Raw genomic sequence first — 15,846 nt, forward strand, 5'->3', positions numbered from 1 at the left:
GATAGGCATGGGGGACTTGGCTTTGCACTGGAGCAACCTAGGTAGACTTGGGAGTTTGCTGATCTTGGTGCAGATACCCAAACATGATACCTTGGCATTGTGCCCATACCAGAGGCATTGAGGAAAAGGCAAATGGAATTTGAAATGGGGTCTGAGAGATGCCTGGGTGGCTCAGTGGTTTAGCACCTGCCTTCAGCCCAGAGCATGATCCTGGAGACCTGGGATCGAGTCTTGCATTGGGTTCCTTGCATGGAGCCTGCTTCTCCCTCTGCCTGTCTCTGCCTCTCTCTGTGTGTCTCTCATGAATAAATAATAAAATCTTTTTAAAAAAATGAAATGGGGGGAAAAAAATGAAATGGGGGGATCCCTGGGTGGCTCAGCGGTTTGGCGCCTGCCTTCAGCCCAGGGCATGATCCTGGGGTCCCGGGGTCAAGTCCCACATCGGGCTCCCTGCGTGGAGCCTGCTTCTCCCTCTGCCTGTGTTTCTGCTTCTCTCCCTCTCTGTCTCTCACGAATAAGTAAAATTTAAAAATCTTTAAATAAAAAAAATATGAAATGGGGTCTGAGCAGAAACCTAGCCTGGATCCCAGGGAGAGGCCCTGCAGAGGGAGGTGTGATAGAGGTGGTCAGATGAGCTTTCTGGCCCATAAAACATTTTATAAAAAACATTTTAGGTGAGAAGTATGCCCTCCACTTCACCACAGGCCCACTCCTCCCTATTGCCTTCTATCTGTTCTTTCAACCCTTTCTGGCCTCTGAAGGCACTTGAGTTTGGACTCCCCAGGGGACCCCAGTTGAGCCTTCATTTTTTAAAAAAGATTTTATTTATTCATTCATGAGACACACAGAGAGAGAAGCAGAGGCATAGGCAGAGGGAGAAGTAGGCTCCATGCAGGGAGCCTGATGCGGGACTTGATCCCAGACCCCAGGATCATATCCTGAGCTAAAGGCAGATGCTCAACCGCTGAGCCACCCAGGCGTCCCTTGAGCCTTCAAATGGGACACATTTCAGCATCTGCAGGGGGTACAAGACTGAGTTGGTTGGGGTTTGGAGGACACTTGGGAAGGGGAAGGGTTAAGAGGCAAGAAAGTACATGGCCCAGGGTTGGAGTCCTGACTGTACCACAGCTGCCCTGCACCACCTCACTGGCAGGTAGGTGCTGTTATTATCACTTTTTTTTAAAGATTTTATTCATTTTACTTATTCATGACACACACACACACACACACACACACACACACACACACACAAGCAGAGACACAGACAGAGGGAGAAGCAGGCTCCATGCAGGGAGCCCGACGTGGGACTCGATTCCGGGACTCCGAGATCACGCCCTGAGCTGAAGGCAGACGCTCAACCGCTGAGCCACCCAGGCCTCCCTATTATCACCACTTCATGGAGGAGAAAAACTGAGGCTAAGGTGGAGGTCACACGGCCAGAGAAAATACAGAATGCCCAGTTACACTGGAATGTCAAATCTTTAATATAATTATTCATTGTTGGGGATCCCTGGGTGGCGCAACGATTCGGTGCCTGCCTTTGGCCCAGGGCGCGATCCTGGAGACCCGGGATCGAGTCCCACATCGGGCTCCCGGTGCATGGAGCCTGCTTCTCCCTCTGCCTATGTCTCTGCCCCTCTCTCTCTGTGACTATCATAAAAAAAAATTAAAATGTAATTATTCATTGTTTATCTGAAATTCCAATATAACCGAGCGTCCTGTATTTTACTGGCTAAACCTGGCGACCCTAGCAGCTTGAAATCCAGGGCTGCCTGACCCCAAGCCCCTGTTTAATTTTCCTACCCCCCCGCCCCGCCCCCGATTTCAGAAACGGAGAAAGTCGAGTCCGGAAAGCTAGGCAGCCACGGCGCCGCGGCGCCCACATGCCCTCGGCCCTTCTGCTCCGCGCGCCGCCCATCCGGCCCCCGCCGGAGCTGGAGCTCGGGAGAAATAGAAAAGCCTGGGAGGGCTGAGCTGAGGAGCCGCGGGCGCCCCGCCCCGCCACCGACTCCGCCCCGCCCCGCCCCGCCCCCGGCCGCAGGCCCCGCCCCCGGCCACGCACTTCCCTCCCCCGCCGCGCAGGCGGTGCTCGTAGGTCCCGCCCCCGTCGCCCGGGACCCGCCCCCAGCGCGCCGGTCCCCGCCCTGTCCGCGCAGACCCCGCCTCCGCTGCCGGCGGCGCACGTTCGGTGTCCAGCCTCCAGCAGCCGCGGCAGCGGTGCCGCCTCCGCCCCGGGGCTCCGGCTTCCAGCCCGGCCCGCCCGGGTTGCGGGCCATGGAGCTCCGAGCAGCGGATCGAGAGCAGCCGGAGCGCCCCAGCGCGTCCGCCTGGTTAGCGCCTGGCCAGGGGAGGGGGCCGTGGAATCGGGGAGAAGAGGGGTGGAAATCCCTCGTCTTATCCTGCCCCAGGCCTCTCCGTTCATCTCGCCTGTAGGGAGGTAGGAGGGATGGAGTGGCAGTCGGGGCTCCTGGCTCCTGGTTCTCGCTGACCCGGACTCGATGGGTGACCTTGAGCCGAGGGCTCCCCCTCCCTGCCTCTCCTTCCCCATCTGCACAATGGGGATTGGGTTGGTGGGAGGTTTCCCAAAGGTCACCTGACACCAGCTCCTTTAGGATGAGGACAACGCTGCCCGGGGTTTGCGGGCTTTAAGGATGATTCCTGGAGTCATCTGCCTAGACCCTGGCCCATACCCTCCACTGCCTCAGTTTCCCTGGGCCATTTCCTCAGAGGCCCAGGACCCAGCTCTGAGTTTCTGGATCTTGGCAGGTGCCTGGCCCCCACCCCTTCCCAGCGTGAGGCCTGGAGACGGCAGCCCCCTGGCTGCTGAGCAGCGACAACAGCATGAAGGCCCCGGTAAGTGGTGAAAGGAGGAAGGCTCTTGGGGAACTTCCGGCACAGCAGCCTCATAACCTCTCCCACCCCAGGACTGACTCACTTCTGACCCACTACTCCTGGCTAAGAAGGGCAGACTGGCCTCAAAACCCTGCTGATCTGGTCTGGTGGGCAGTGTGGCTTCTGGCAAGTGTGTTCCCTCTCAGGTTTCAGTGCCTTGCCAGACTCCCCTGTAATATGGAGATAATAGTACTACCCCCTGTAAGCATCCCCAGGGGTGACCCAGGTGCGGCACCCACCTGGAAGGGGGATATGGTGTGAAAGTTCTGTTTAGCTGCTCTTGACTATTCAGAAGCCCCTGGTTGTGGGAGAGGGGCCCCGGGTGTTGGGGGGAGTCCACTACCACTGCCTGAATTCAGGTCTCTGGGTCCTTTGTGAGCAGAAGACCAGGTGCCAGGCAGAGCCTGAGGCCTCAGGGACTGAACCCCCTCCCCCACACAGCTGGCCACTGGGAGATTTATTTTTAGAAGCTGATGTGGCTTGTGGGCAGAAAAGGGTGGGCCTTGGGTAGGATCTGCCTGGGGGGGAGTGGAGGAGGCTGCTTTCCCACCTCAGATTTTCAGAGCACCCGTAGCTTCTAAGTGGATTCTGAGGGGCAGCTGAGGGACCTGTGCCTTGGTCAGGCTGGGAGAATATTAGAGCCCAAAGAGACACAGATGGTGACTGGGGTGGCCCAGCACATGATAATAGCCCCGGGTTGTGCCATCTATGTGGTGGCCCTTCCTTGAAGCCTTGGTCACTAAATTGGCCAGCAGAGCCAAGGGGCCCGGAGGGCTTCCTGGTTCACATTGCCTCGGCACATGTTTTCTGGATTTGGGGGCCTCTGAGTGGCAACTTTCAATGACTGAAATATTCCTTGAGTGAGATTTCACTCACTTCCTGGCCGCTGACCCAGATCAGGATCATCAGCTAGGGACTGGTCACTGAGCAGCTAGGGGATGGGACAGGGGAAACCCTGCTTAACAGAGATCGCGGGGTGTGCTCTTGTTCTGGAAGCTACTGAGCTGTGGTTTGGACCCATGAGGCTGGAGTACAGCAGCCAGCACGAACGTCTAGGAGCCCCAAAGACCCACACCTACACACCCTGACCCTGGTTTCCCCCAGGGCCGGCTCCTGCTCATCATCCTGTGCTCCCTGGGCTTCTCTGCTGCCTACATCCTGCTGTGCTGCTGGGCCTGCCTGCCCTTCTGCCTGGCCTCCTGCCTGGACCCCCACCTGTCCACCCACTCCAGGCCCACTGTGCCAGGGCCCCTGCATTTCAGTGGATATAGCAGCGTGCCAGATGGGAAGGTGAGCTGGCCAGACGACATGGCGCGACATGGCAGGCCACAGCTGCCAGGGTGCCCCCAACCTTCTGGGCATAGGTGAGAACCAGGCTCATGCAAGGCCAGCCGGGACCCGAGGCTTGGCTCCTTTGCTCCAGCTGTGTGACACTGAGCAGCCACTTCACCTCCGTGAGCACCAAGTTCTAAGAGGAAGTGGTTTGGGTTTTTTTTGTTTTGTTTTGTTTTTAATTCAACAGATCTTGCTTGGCTGTTCTCAGCTGGGTGCTGAAAGTAAGAAAAAGGTGAGTCAGCCAGGGTGGCTGGCCATCTGGAGCTCCTAGTCCAGTGTGGGTGACAGACACCATCACATTGTGGGGGTCTGTGCCTCATTCTATGTATCCTTAGAATTAACTATGTATACACATAATCTACTCATTCAGCAGGTGTGTCTTTGGTGCTTTGAATGTGCCCTGCCTTTTGCTGATGGCTGCTGGGGGTAGAGATGAGAGAGAAAAGTCATGTCAACCCCAGAGCTCTCCCTCTTAGGGGGACACAGGGACCCTGGGGCTCAGAGGTGACAAGGCAGCTGTGGCCTCTGCCCCATGATGCCTACCTCCCTATGCTTGACTGCCAAGTGTGGTTTGGAGTACTTCACACCCTTCACCTTGATTTCAGTGCCTCCCCTCAGGGTAGCTTTCTTAGAAGCATCCCACACTGATACCCAAGGTAGAAGGCTCCACAGGTCAAAGGGAGGCATGTTCAGGGACCCTGGCTTAGAGGAGACGTATTTTGGATCTTAATTTCTCTGAGTCTCAGTTGCCTCCTCATCAGTAAGAGACCGTCCTTTTTTTTTTTTTTAAAGAAAGATTATATTCATTTATTCATGAGAGACACAGAGAGACAGAATCATAGGCAGAGGGAGAAGAAGGCTCCCTAAGGGGAGCCCGATGTGAGACTGGGTCCCAGGACCCCAGGATCACAACCTGAGCCAAAGGCAGATGCTCAAACACTGAGCCACCCAGGTGCTCCAGTAAGAGACCATCTCGTGGTTTCTACCTTGATAGTGTTGCCGGGCAGATTGAATTGGGTGATCCTTGGACAGTGGTCACAACAGGTGCTGTATAAATATTTGATCAAGATGCAAAACCAGGGACGCCTGGGTGGCTCAGTGGTTAAGCGTCTGCCTTCAGCTCAGGGCATGATCCTGGGGTCCCAGGATTGAGTCCCACATCGGGCCCCCTGCGGGGAGCCTGCTTCTCCCTCTGCCTGTGTCTCTGCATGTCTCTCATGAATAAAGAAGTAAAATCTTGGGGATCCCTGGGTGGCGCAGTGGTTTGGCGCCTGCCTTTGGCCCAGGGCGCGATTCTAGAGATCCGGAATCGAATCCCACGTCGGGCTCCCGGTGCATGGAGCCTGCTTCTCCCTCTGCCTATGTCTCTGCCTCTCTCTCTCTCTCTGTGTGACTATCATAAATAAATAAAAATTTTAAAAAAAAGAAGTAAAATCTTAAAAAAAAATATGCAAAACCCCTGGGGCTTTGGGCACATAGGACAAGTGGTGGGGTGGGCCAGGTAGATGCTGTCCCATCTTCCATGGTGGTGGCCAGTGTCTATTTCATACACTCAAGGGCTCATAGGGATGTGGGCTGAAGGTAGCCAGATCCTCTGAGTTTCTTAAACGAATCCAGAAATCCAGGTTTGGGGTACCAAAGTGGACTGATGGCAATTAAATATTTTTAAGACCTTACGTGGGACAAGCAGAATATCTCCTGAGGCTGGTGGGGACCTCAGATCTGAACAGACCCCCACTGTCAGGCTCAAACTGCAGGCAGAATAAAGGAGTCTTGTTCTGTGGCTTGGGGGCTTGGAATATGGGCTTATGAGTCCCTAAATCAACATCATGTTAGATATAAAATGTCCCCAAGTGGGATATAGGCCTTTGTAAACCCTGATCCCCCCCAGGAGGACATGGTAACATGGAGTGAGGAGCAAATCCTTTTCTGGGAGTCCTGACCTCTGACTCCAGTGAACATTTGCAGGTTTGCTGGCTCAGCTTCTGCTTCTCTGAGTTTATTTTTTTATTTTTTTAAAGATTATTTATTTATTTGATGGGAGTGGAGGAGAGAGACCACAAGCAGGGGAAGAGGCAGGCAGAGGGAGAGGGAGAAACAGGCTCCTCGCTGAACAGGGAGCCCGACGTGGGGCTCAATCCTGGGACCCCAGGATTATGACCTGAGCTGAAGGCAGATGCCTAACTGACTGAGCCACCCAAGCGCCCCACTCTCCAGGCATTTTTTTTTTAAGATTTTATTTATTTATTTATTCATGAGAGACACAGAGAGAGGCAGAGACACAGGCAGAGGGAGAAGCAGGCTCCCTGCAGGGAGCCCGATGTGGGACTTGATCCCGGGTCTCCAGGATCATGCCCTGAGCTGAAGGCGGCGCTAAACCACTGAGCCACCTGGGCTGCCCTCTCCAGGCATTTTTAATTAAGTCCTCACAACCTGGTGAAGTTCATTGCCATTTGACAGATGAGAAAATTGAGGCTCTGAGAGACAGGGGAAGGGCTAAGCCAGGATTCCAGCTCAGAACGGGAGGTTGTGAGTATTGTTGGGGCACTAAGCACTCCATTTGTACTTATGAACCAGGCATAACGTGAGTGGGGCTTAGGCAGAGGAGGGAGTGGTCTCACAGTGATTGTGAAGAGCTGAGGTTCATGTTTACTTAACAAACACATGTATGACACCCAGTCTGTGCTAGGCATTGCTCTAAGTGCTTTATAAATATTTGCTCATGTAATTGCAATAAGGAACTCATGAAAGAGGGCCTGTTAGGGGCTCAGCAGTAGGGAGAAGGAGCATGAATACAGCCGATGAGGAAGCATGGGGCTCTGAGCACAGAGTCTCAGCCCTGCCACCTGCTATCCATATGACCGTGGGAAAGTCACTGCCTGCCCAGTCTCAAATTCCTCATCTGCAGAATGGGTTGATGCCGTACTTGGAGCTGATACAGGGATCCTGTGGAGTCAGTGCCTGTTACCGGGTGGAGGAGCAGCGCCGTGGGAGCTGTATGCTCATGTCTTTTCCTTCCCCTCTGCAGCCGCTGGTCCGAGAACCGTGCCGCAGCTGCGCCGTGGTTTCCAGCTCCGGCCAGATGCTGGGCTCAGGCCTGGGCGCCGAGATCGACAGTGCTGAGTGCGTCCTGCGCATGAACCAGGCACCCACTGTGGGCTTTGAGGCAGACGTGGGCCGGCGCAGCACCCTCCGCGTGGTCTCGCACACGAGTGTGCCGCTGCTGCTGCGCAACTACTCACACTACTTCCAGCATGCCCGAGACACCCTGTATGTGGTGTGGGGCCAGGGCAAGCACATGGACCGGACGCTGGGGGGCCGCACCTACCGCACGCTGCTACAGCTCACCAAGATGTACCCAGGCCTGCAGGTGTACACCTTCACTGAGCACATGATGGCCTACTGCGACCAGGTCTTCCAGGATGAGACGGGCAAGAACCGGTGAGCCTGGGGCCAGCCTGCTGCCTGGGGGCATGCCTTCTCCAGCACCTCCTTGTCCCTCCAGGGTCTGTTCCACCAGGCGCTGGGGGTCAGCAGCGATGGAGGCAGATGTCCTGCCTCTGATGGAGGACAGAATCCGAAGGCCTGTCATTCATCGAATTAGCACGCATATCCCAAGAGCTGGGCAGGGGTGTTTGGCCTTGCAAGCACTAGATAGGGGAGCACTGGCGGGTGGAGCAGTGGCAGGGAGCCCTTCCCTCTGGAGTGGATATTCCCTGAGATCTGAATTGGTGTGTAAAGTCCCTGCCACATAGCAGAAGTAACAGTTGCGGTGGTAACAGCCCTCTGCGTGCACCAGGCTCTGGGTTAAGCACTCTACATTGAAGATCTCATTTTATCCTACGCTCAGAGGAGCACGCTGACTCCCGCCAGCCTCCTCCGCACACTGGCTCCCCCAACTCTCCCCACTCTGCCCCAGCTCAGGAAATACAGCACCAATCTCTGGTTTCCCAGCCAGAAACTTGGGTTGTGCACTTGACCCCTTTTATTGCATCACCTGCCACCTATAGTGGGCTCTTAACTCTCCTTCTGTGCCCACAGGTGCCACCTTGACCTAGCCATCATTCTGCTGGCCCCACCCCCCTGCTTCCCTTGCAGCACCCCCTTGCTGCTGCCGCTCTGCTCCCACCCCCGCAGTCTGAGCGCCAACCCCCAGTGAACTCATCCCATTGGTGGCCTGCCCTCAACCTGACAACAGCTTCACTTTGCATGGAGAATAGAGTCAAGGCCCCCACTCCCACCCTCTCCTGGCCTGCAAGCCTTGTATGATCTGGCCCCTGCCTACCTCTGTTATTTCATCATTTCCCTTCACTTTGCCTGCCCCAGCCATCTGGGGTTCCTCGAAGCAGATCTTGCACATGCTATTCCCTCCGTCTAGAATGTTCTTCCCCCATATCTCCCATCACTTACTCCTTGCTGTTCAGGTCTGGATGGGATGGCACCTCCTCAGAAAAGCCCACCTGGACCACCCCATCTGCAGGCACACCTCCTTGCATGATATTGTCCTCTTCCTTTGTCTCCTTGCCTTTTCAGCAGTTCTGCCCCCATTCCTTGAGAATGTTAGCACTGGCTGGGGCAGGTTCCTGGCTAGCACAGGGCCTGGGAGGTATTGAGTTTGAATGAGTGAGCTACCCCATAACCCCCCTGTCGAGGTAGAGGTGGGTAGCCCTCAGCTAGGAGAGTAACCAGTGCTGGTACATTGAGAGGGTTGAGGCAGGGGCTATCCACACAGCCCCTTGCTCCCAGGTGGGTACGGGGGCAAGGGGAAGGTGCTGAGCTGACAATGTTCCCTCCCCATAAATATCTCTGATTCTCCCCATTTCACAGGTGGGTCAGTGAGCTCCAGAGAGGTTTGGGAGCAAATGTACTGCAGAACAGATTCAGGGTTTGAATTGAAGGCCATTTGACTCCAGACAACTGTCTTTTTTTTTTTTTTTTTTAATTATTTATTCACCTAAGAAAGACACACAGAGAGAGAATGAGCACAGGGGAGAGGCAGGCTGAGGGAGAAGCAGACTCCCCACTAAGCTGGGAGCCTGATGCAGGACTCGATCCCAGGACCCTGAGACTATGACCTGAACTGAAGGCAGATCCTCAACCATCTGAGCCACCGGGTGCTCCTGCAGACAACCGTCTTACCCATTTTCAACCACTGTGCTCTATGGCCTCCTGCCATCTCCCCAAGCTTGGTCCCTTAGAATAGCAGAGGTTGTGACCACACTGTCGTCTGGGGGGTTGCTCAAGTCCTGTGTGGGTGGTAAGGGGCTGAACAGGCCTCGGTTTGCATCCAGCTCCACCTCTTACCTGCTGCTGCTCTCAGGTTGGCTCTGTCCCCTCCCCAGGCTCCCCCAGGGTCCCCTCTGCAGGGATCAAGGTAGGGGCTTTTGGCTGGGAGGGTAGCCAGCGCCGTGTCTTAAGAGAGCTGAGGCTGGGTGCTCCACACAGTGCCTCGCTCTGACTTGAGTTGGGGAAGCAGCCAGGCTGACTGTTCCCCCTTCCTGGCAGGAGGCAGTCGGGCTCCTTTCTCAGCACTGGCTGGTTCACCATGATCCTCGCCCTGGAACTGTGTGAGGAGATCGTGGTCTATGGGATGGTCAGCGACAGCTACTGCAGGTCAGGCCAGCCGGGTCCTGGGCAGGAGGAAAGGCCAGGGCAAGGAGGACCCTGTGGGGCCCCTGTGTTGGCCTTACCCCAGGGGCCTAGGAGCTGTGGGACCCAGGGTGTGTGGGCTCCCCAGTGGGCGACTGAGGCCCAGACACCCCATGGGCCTGGCACCTGATGGGAAGGAGCCAGCCTCATGACCAGTCTTATCCTGCCATTGTGACTTTGGGCCAGTCACACCACCTCCCAAGGGCCTCCATTTCCTCATGTGTAAAAGAAAATAATCACACCTCCAGAAGGTTGTAGAAACATTTAGAGAGAGAATAATCTACCAAAGTGGTTAGAATGGCATTATCAGGCACCAGCTGATAGGCGTGTCAGGGATATGTCACATCTGACCTATTGCTGTTGATACTATAATATTCCAGTATTAAAGTTTTTTTTTTTAAAGATTTTATTTATTTATTTGTGAGAGACACACAGAGAGGCAAAGACACAGGTAGAGGGAGAAGCAGGCTCCCTGCAGGGAGCCCAATATGGGACCTGATCCCAGGACCCCAGTGCTCAACCATTGAGTCACCCAGGTGCCCTAATATTCCAGTATTATTGTAAGTGACATGTGTGGAACATGAACACGTCCCAGATCTTTATCTTCTGTTCTCTTTGGAGCTTGCTTGATGAGCACATGGGTGAGATGGCAGGAGCCTGTATGCCCTCTGCCCTCTGACTGTACTTTACAGTCTTGATCTTTTGAGACCTGTGGTCTCAGATGACCCTCCATTTTATAGATGGGTTATTTATACTCTGAGAGTACATCTCTGGCCCAGAATCAGCCAGCTTGCCAAAGGCAGAGTCGGGGTTGAACTCTGACCTCTGGGATCCGTGGGCTGTCCTGCTGTTCTGTCCTGGCCCTCTCGCTGGTGTGGGGCTCTGGGGGAGTACCTGGTGAGGGGTGGTCGTGGTAGGTGACAGGGTGTGCTGGGAGGCGGGCCAGTTTTGGTACCCCATGCTTGTCCCTCTTCCCCACCTGCAGGGAGGAGAGCCACCCCTCGGTGCCTTACCACTACTTTGAGAAGGGCCGGCTGGACGAGTGTCAGATGTACCTGGCGCACGAGCGGGCGCCCCGCAGCGCCCACCGCTTCATCACTGAGAAGGCTGTGTTCTCCCGCTGGGCCAAGAAGAGGCCTATTGTGTTTGCCCACCCATCATGGAGGACCCAGTAGCCCCGTCACCCAGCCAGCCGCAACGCCTTCCCCAGGCCTCTGTTCTACACTCCACCAAAAACATTTAATTTATGGATCCTGTCTCCTGCCACATGCCTACTGGACCTAAGGTCCCTTTGTGCCCTACCCTGGGGACACTTGGAGCCATCCTAGGACTTGAGGGGGAGAAGAGGACTGTGGCGACATTGGCGCCCTTCTCACCCCACTCCCTGAGTCATCCAAATCTTCATCCCTTCTCTGGGTCTGTCCAGTGGCCTTTGCCCTGGGGCCGATGGCCCCCAACTCACCAGCATCACAATCTTTGATCTTGCAACAGCCCTGGTCCTCCCTCACACTCCCCCTTCTACTTGCCTTTGGTGCCACACTTCCCAGGCCGGTTGCCTTGGTCAGGGCAGCTTGGAGCTTGGGGTTCGTTGGGCAAAGGGGCCTTTGAACTGTGACTGTCAGGGCCATCTCTGCAGTGTACGGGTAAACGTGTGTTTTCTGGAAGTCTGTCTGAAGTGTGATCATGTGTCCGGGGGAGGGGATGGGGGTTCCTCTGCCTGCCACCATCCCGTAACATGTTGACTTGAGGGCAAACTGAGTCCTTGGGCCCTTCCCCAGGCCCGCAGCTGGCTGGGTTCCTGGCCCTGAATCTGCCCACGTTTATCTTCCCCAGGAGCCTACCGGCTTCCCTACCAGGTCAGGGAGCCTCTTCCCTACCAGGCCAGGAAGTCTGGCCTCCTGGGTGCACTTGACTCAGGGAACGCCCCAACTCAGAGGCTTCCAGGAGACCCCCCCACCCTGCACCAGTGAGAGGAGAGTCTAGGGCCTGGCAGGAAGTGACTCAGGATGGGAAGGAAATTGCCCCACCCCCTGTCATCTCCCTGGTCCATGGGTTAAATTCCAAGGACTTGACCAGTGAAATTCCCTTTTAACTCTGCAGTGGGTCTCACTGCAAGAGAGGGAGGCAGAGAGCAGGCCCCAGGCTTTCTCTCTCTGAGCTTTAGCTTTCTTACCTATCAGGTGAGAAAAAGAGACCCACCAGTAAACAGCAAGTGCCAGTGAACAAGGGCCTGCAGCCACCCTATGGGGAGGGGGCTGGTGTTAGCCCATTTCACAGATAAGGAGAGGCCACTTGGCTGAGCCAGGGTGCAATCCCTTATCAGAGTGGAGCCTGATGCCTGGACCCTGCACTAGGGGGCTGGGAAGGGCCCACCAGAGGGCTTCACTACTCCTCCCTCCTTTTTTCTCCTCTCTTCCTCCCTCCTTCATTGGAGACCAGGAGCCTAATGGAGAACCATGACCCCAGGACCTCAGGCTCTCAGGTGGGATGAAGCCCTGGGGTCTAGCTCCCTGCTCCAGAGTTTGGGGCCTGCTTCATGGGCATATAACCTGTACAGTTGTTCAGAGTCCTGTGGTTGGCACAATGCTCTGTTGTCAACTTGAAAGTCTTAATGTTTTTTAATCAGGCATGTTCTCTTTTTGCATTGAACTCCCACAAATTATGTGGCCAGTTGTGCCAGGGAGTCTGGGTAACCCAGCATACTCCCCCTCCTGCCCCCTGCTTTCTCAGGAGAGGCTGGAGACCTGGCACCTGGACCACAGCACTGCCTTTTGGGCCCTGCCTCCCCCTCCCCAGTACCAGGCTGGCCCAGAAGGCTCTGCAAGTGTGGGAGGAGGGAGGAGTGCTCTGAGCTGGGGAATTGGGAGGAGCAGGCTGGCGGCCAACCCCAGCTGCTGGCCTGACAGTAGCCAGAGTCTCCAAGTCTTCCTCCAAGTCTCCCTCAGAGCAGGTATTGGGCCGAGGAAAGGGTGGGATGTGACCTGGCTGGCAGAGGGTTGGGAGTGGAGCTTCCAGGCACAGAAGGACCTGGAAGGAGACCTGGCCTTACTCAGGCTCCTGCCATGGAACTCTGGCAGATTAGGCCTCAGCTTCCTCATCTGTGAAAAGTATTACAGAATCTACTGGGGTGCCCGGTGGGCTCAGTTGATAGAACAGACGACTCTGGGTCATGAGTTCAAGCCCCACGTGGGTGTGGAGCCTCCTTAAAAAAAAAAAGGAATCCCTACCTCATGTGATTGTATGAATTCAGAGAGATGGCCCCAGGGCTGGCATTTCCTATGTGGGATCCATCATTTTCAAAGGGATCTCTCTTGTTCACCTGGCCCTGCCCTTAGCAGCGACAAGAAGACTGTCCACCCCTACTAGCTCCCTCCCTGTTCACAGCCTCATCCTCGGTCTCCAAAGACCAGAGACTTCTGGTTCTGATGGGATTTGAACTCACCCTGCCTCCCAGGAGGTTGGGTTGCTTCCTCCTCCTGCTCCATCCCCCGGGAGATGCTGGCTCAGCCCCTGGGCCCAGCACACAGAGGAACCTCTATTCTGGTCCTGCCCCACCGTGTGGGATGTTTTTTGCTGGTTTGCCCTAAATAATGTGTCTTTCTGGGGTGGTGACCTGGCAGGACAATACATTGCTACTTCCTCCAGGCCAAAGAGGATGACCCCTGGCTGTTCTGTGACTGGTTCAGGGCCTGCTGAAGGCTCTCTGCCACTGGAGTTCCAGCAGCTTCCAGGAGGTGAATTGGGGGCAGGAGCTTCTCAACTCCAAGGAGTGTGGTGGGGGTGGGGGCACCAAGCTGTGCAGACCTTCTTTGGGGCTCTTCTTTCCTGTCCACAGCCCTGCTCCTTTGTCCCCCCTGGCAGGCCTGGTGGGGACTCATCTACTTCCTCCTAAGGAGACACCACCAGATGAACCTCTCAGCCTAGAGGTTCTTAAGGGGCCTTTTTTCAGAAGGAACTTGGCCAGGAACTCATACTCAAACCTCATCTAGCCGGCTGAGGAAAGGAATACTGGTTCTTCCGTGTACTACTGGGTTCTTGTGTCCAGGGTCACCTGGGCCCACCTGAGCACTCCAGCCTGTTTGTGAAGAACCAGCTACTTCCTGGTTCCAGACTTACTGCCCAGGTCTTGGGAACACAAGCTTATGGAGAGCTCCTGTGTGCAGGCCACACCTGCTGGAGCCTCTTGCTAGCCTCTCTTCCAAATGCCCTTCCATTGGGCTCCTTCTCTGTCCAGAGACAGAAGCTGCAGTTTCTAGGCTTGGCTTCCACACTGGCTCTGCCCGAGGAGTCAGCAGGGAGACTTGGACAGGTCTTGACCCCTCAATGGGCTTGGTTTCAGTCCGTGAAAATTGGGAGCTGGGGTGGTGGGTGAGGAGGCCCCTTTTTAGGGCAAAGATTGCTAAGTGGTAAGAAAGGAGGGTGGTCACACTCAGGACCCCCACTCTGGGACAGGAGGAAGGCCTGAAGCAGAGGTCACTTGTGCCAGACCATGGAAGGGTAGCCCTGTGGGGAGGACCAGCTCCGGGCAGGATTGGAGTGTAGCATGGGGATTGGCATGGCCACCCATCCATGAAAGCCCTGCTGTGGGCGTAGGCAGGCCTGGGGCTTCAGGGCAGAACGGCTTGTGGTTACTCAGCAGACAGGCGGGAAATCCCGGCCTGGGCAACTGCACACACCCCAAGCCTCACTTTCTCCCTCTGGAGCAGAGTGTCCATCTCATAGGTTATTTTAAGGATTCTGTGAGATATGTCTGCAGAGTGCTTATTTAGCATGAGAGAAAGCCCCCTACACGAGGGATCTGTTTTTCTTATCCTTGTTATTATTGAAAGGCTTGTTCTTATTCTTGGGGCCCAGGAAAGGGAAGCTGGCCCTAAAGTGGAGCCTCTGGAGTAAGCCTGTGCCTGGAGACAAGGCAGGCCTGAGGGGGGAGCTCCAGGTCCAGATTTGGTCCAGGAGCTGGGTTATTGCAATTTGATTTCTGGAGTCCCTGTCCTTGGCCTGGGGCAGGACAAAGAGCTGGGGACAAGACGCCCTTGCCCCCTGTAGAGCCTCCAACCTGCAGGGTGACTTCAGGCAAGGGGCTCCTCTTCTTTGAACCCTCCAACATCCGGCTTCCCACCTCACTGCCTCGTTCCTTACCCAGTGGCTGGCAGGGGGAGGTCCAGTAGCTGGAGTGGGGTGGGACTCAGGAAGCAGACGGAGGTGGACAGCATGGGGGCAAGAAACAAAAACTTATGGCCCCAGAGTAAATTCCGCAAAGAATAAATCACAAATAAAAATTAAAAGGAGGAGGAGGAGGAGGAGGAGGAGGAGGAGGAGGAGGAGGAGAAGGAGAAGAAGAAAAGAAGAAGGAGAAGGAGGAGGAGAAGGAGGAGGAGGAGGAGGAGGAGGAAGAGGAGGAGGAGGAAGAGGAGGAGGAGGAAGAGGAGGAGGAGGAAGAGGAGGAGGAGGAGGAGGAGGAGGAGGAGGAGGAGGAGGAGAAGGAGAAGGAGGAGAAGGAGAAGGAGAAGGAGAAGAGAAGGAGAAAACAGCCGCAACAGCAGCAACAGCTGCAGTAGCCTCCAATCCACCTTTGGGTCTCTCTACTGAGCCCTACTGTCCAGTGGGTGGTGTGTCTCCACAGCCTAGAAGATGGACCTTGGGCCTGTCCTCACCCCACTTTTGTTTTAATTGAAAACAAAGTGGTATGAACTTAACAAATGAGTCCAATGTAAACAACCTGGAACTTAAGAAAGCAAAAAATGAAGGTAGCACCCACCCCTCCTGTGCCACATCCACTCTTCAGGGGCAACTACTGACAGCAGTCCAGTATGGATTCTTCCAGAACTTTGGTGTACATTTTCAAATACATAGGCATAGGTAGTTGTATTTTTTAAAAGGAATCATGTTATATAGGCAGTTCAGGTTTTTTTATAAGTTAAAAACTCAGTTATTAAATATGAAAACATTGTGTAACCATGATTTTAAAAA

General features: G+C 55.1%; 1 protein-coding gene and 1 long non-coding RNA gene across 9 annotated transcripts; one reads left to right on the top strand and one right to left on the bottom strand.

Annotated features, from left to right (window-relative positions):
• Positions 1–2,126: 2,126 nt before the first annotated feature.
• Positions 2,127–11,540, top strand: ST6GALNAC4 (ST6 N-acetylgalactosaminide alpha-2,6-sialyltransferase 4). Of its 8 annotated transcripts, none has more exons than XM_072748528.1 (6): positions 2,127–2,330; positions 2,767–2,853; positions 3,889–4,182; positions 7,256–7,668; positions 9,733–9,840; positions 10,862–11,540. In XM_072748528.1, exons 4-6 carry the CDS (start codon positions 7,310–7,312, stop codon positions 11,049–11,051), a joined length of 657 nt encoding a protein of 218 aa, XP_072604629.1. In that variant the 5' UTR covers positions 2,127–2,330; positions 2,767–2,853; positions 3,889–4,182; positions 7,256–7,309; the 3' UTR covers positions 11,052–11,540. The 8 variants fall into 8 exon arrangements, with proteins under 8 accessions (XP_072604629.1, XP_025865158.1, XP_025865159.1 ...); XM_026009373.2 differs by having other exon boundaries at positions 2,132–2,437; positions 3,997–4,182; XM_026009374.2 differs by having other exon boundaries at positions 2,142–2,330; positions 3,997–4,182.
• On the bottom strand, positions 9,150–10,997 carry LOC140597851 (uncharacterized). The gene is made up of 2 exons (XR_011999841.1): positions 10,856–10,997; positions 9,150–9,834 (listed from the first exon to the last, which is right to left on the bottom strand). It is a non-coding gene; the product is annotated as an uncharacterized lncRNA (long non-coding RNA).
• Positions 11,541–15,846: the final 4,306 nt, after the last annotated feature.

The sequence above is a fragment of the Vulpes vulpes genome, chromosome 2 (assembly GCF_048418805.1).
Source record: "Vulpes vulpes isolate BD-2025 chromosome 2, VulVul3, whole genome shotgun sequence".
Classification (NCBI taxonomy): Eukaryota; Metazoa; Chordata; class Mammalia; order Carnivora; family Canidae; genus Vulpes; species Vulpes vulpes.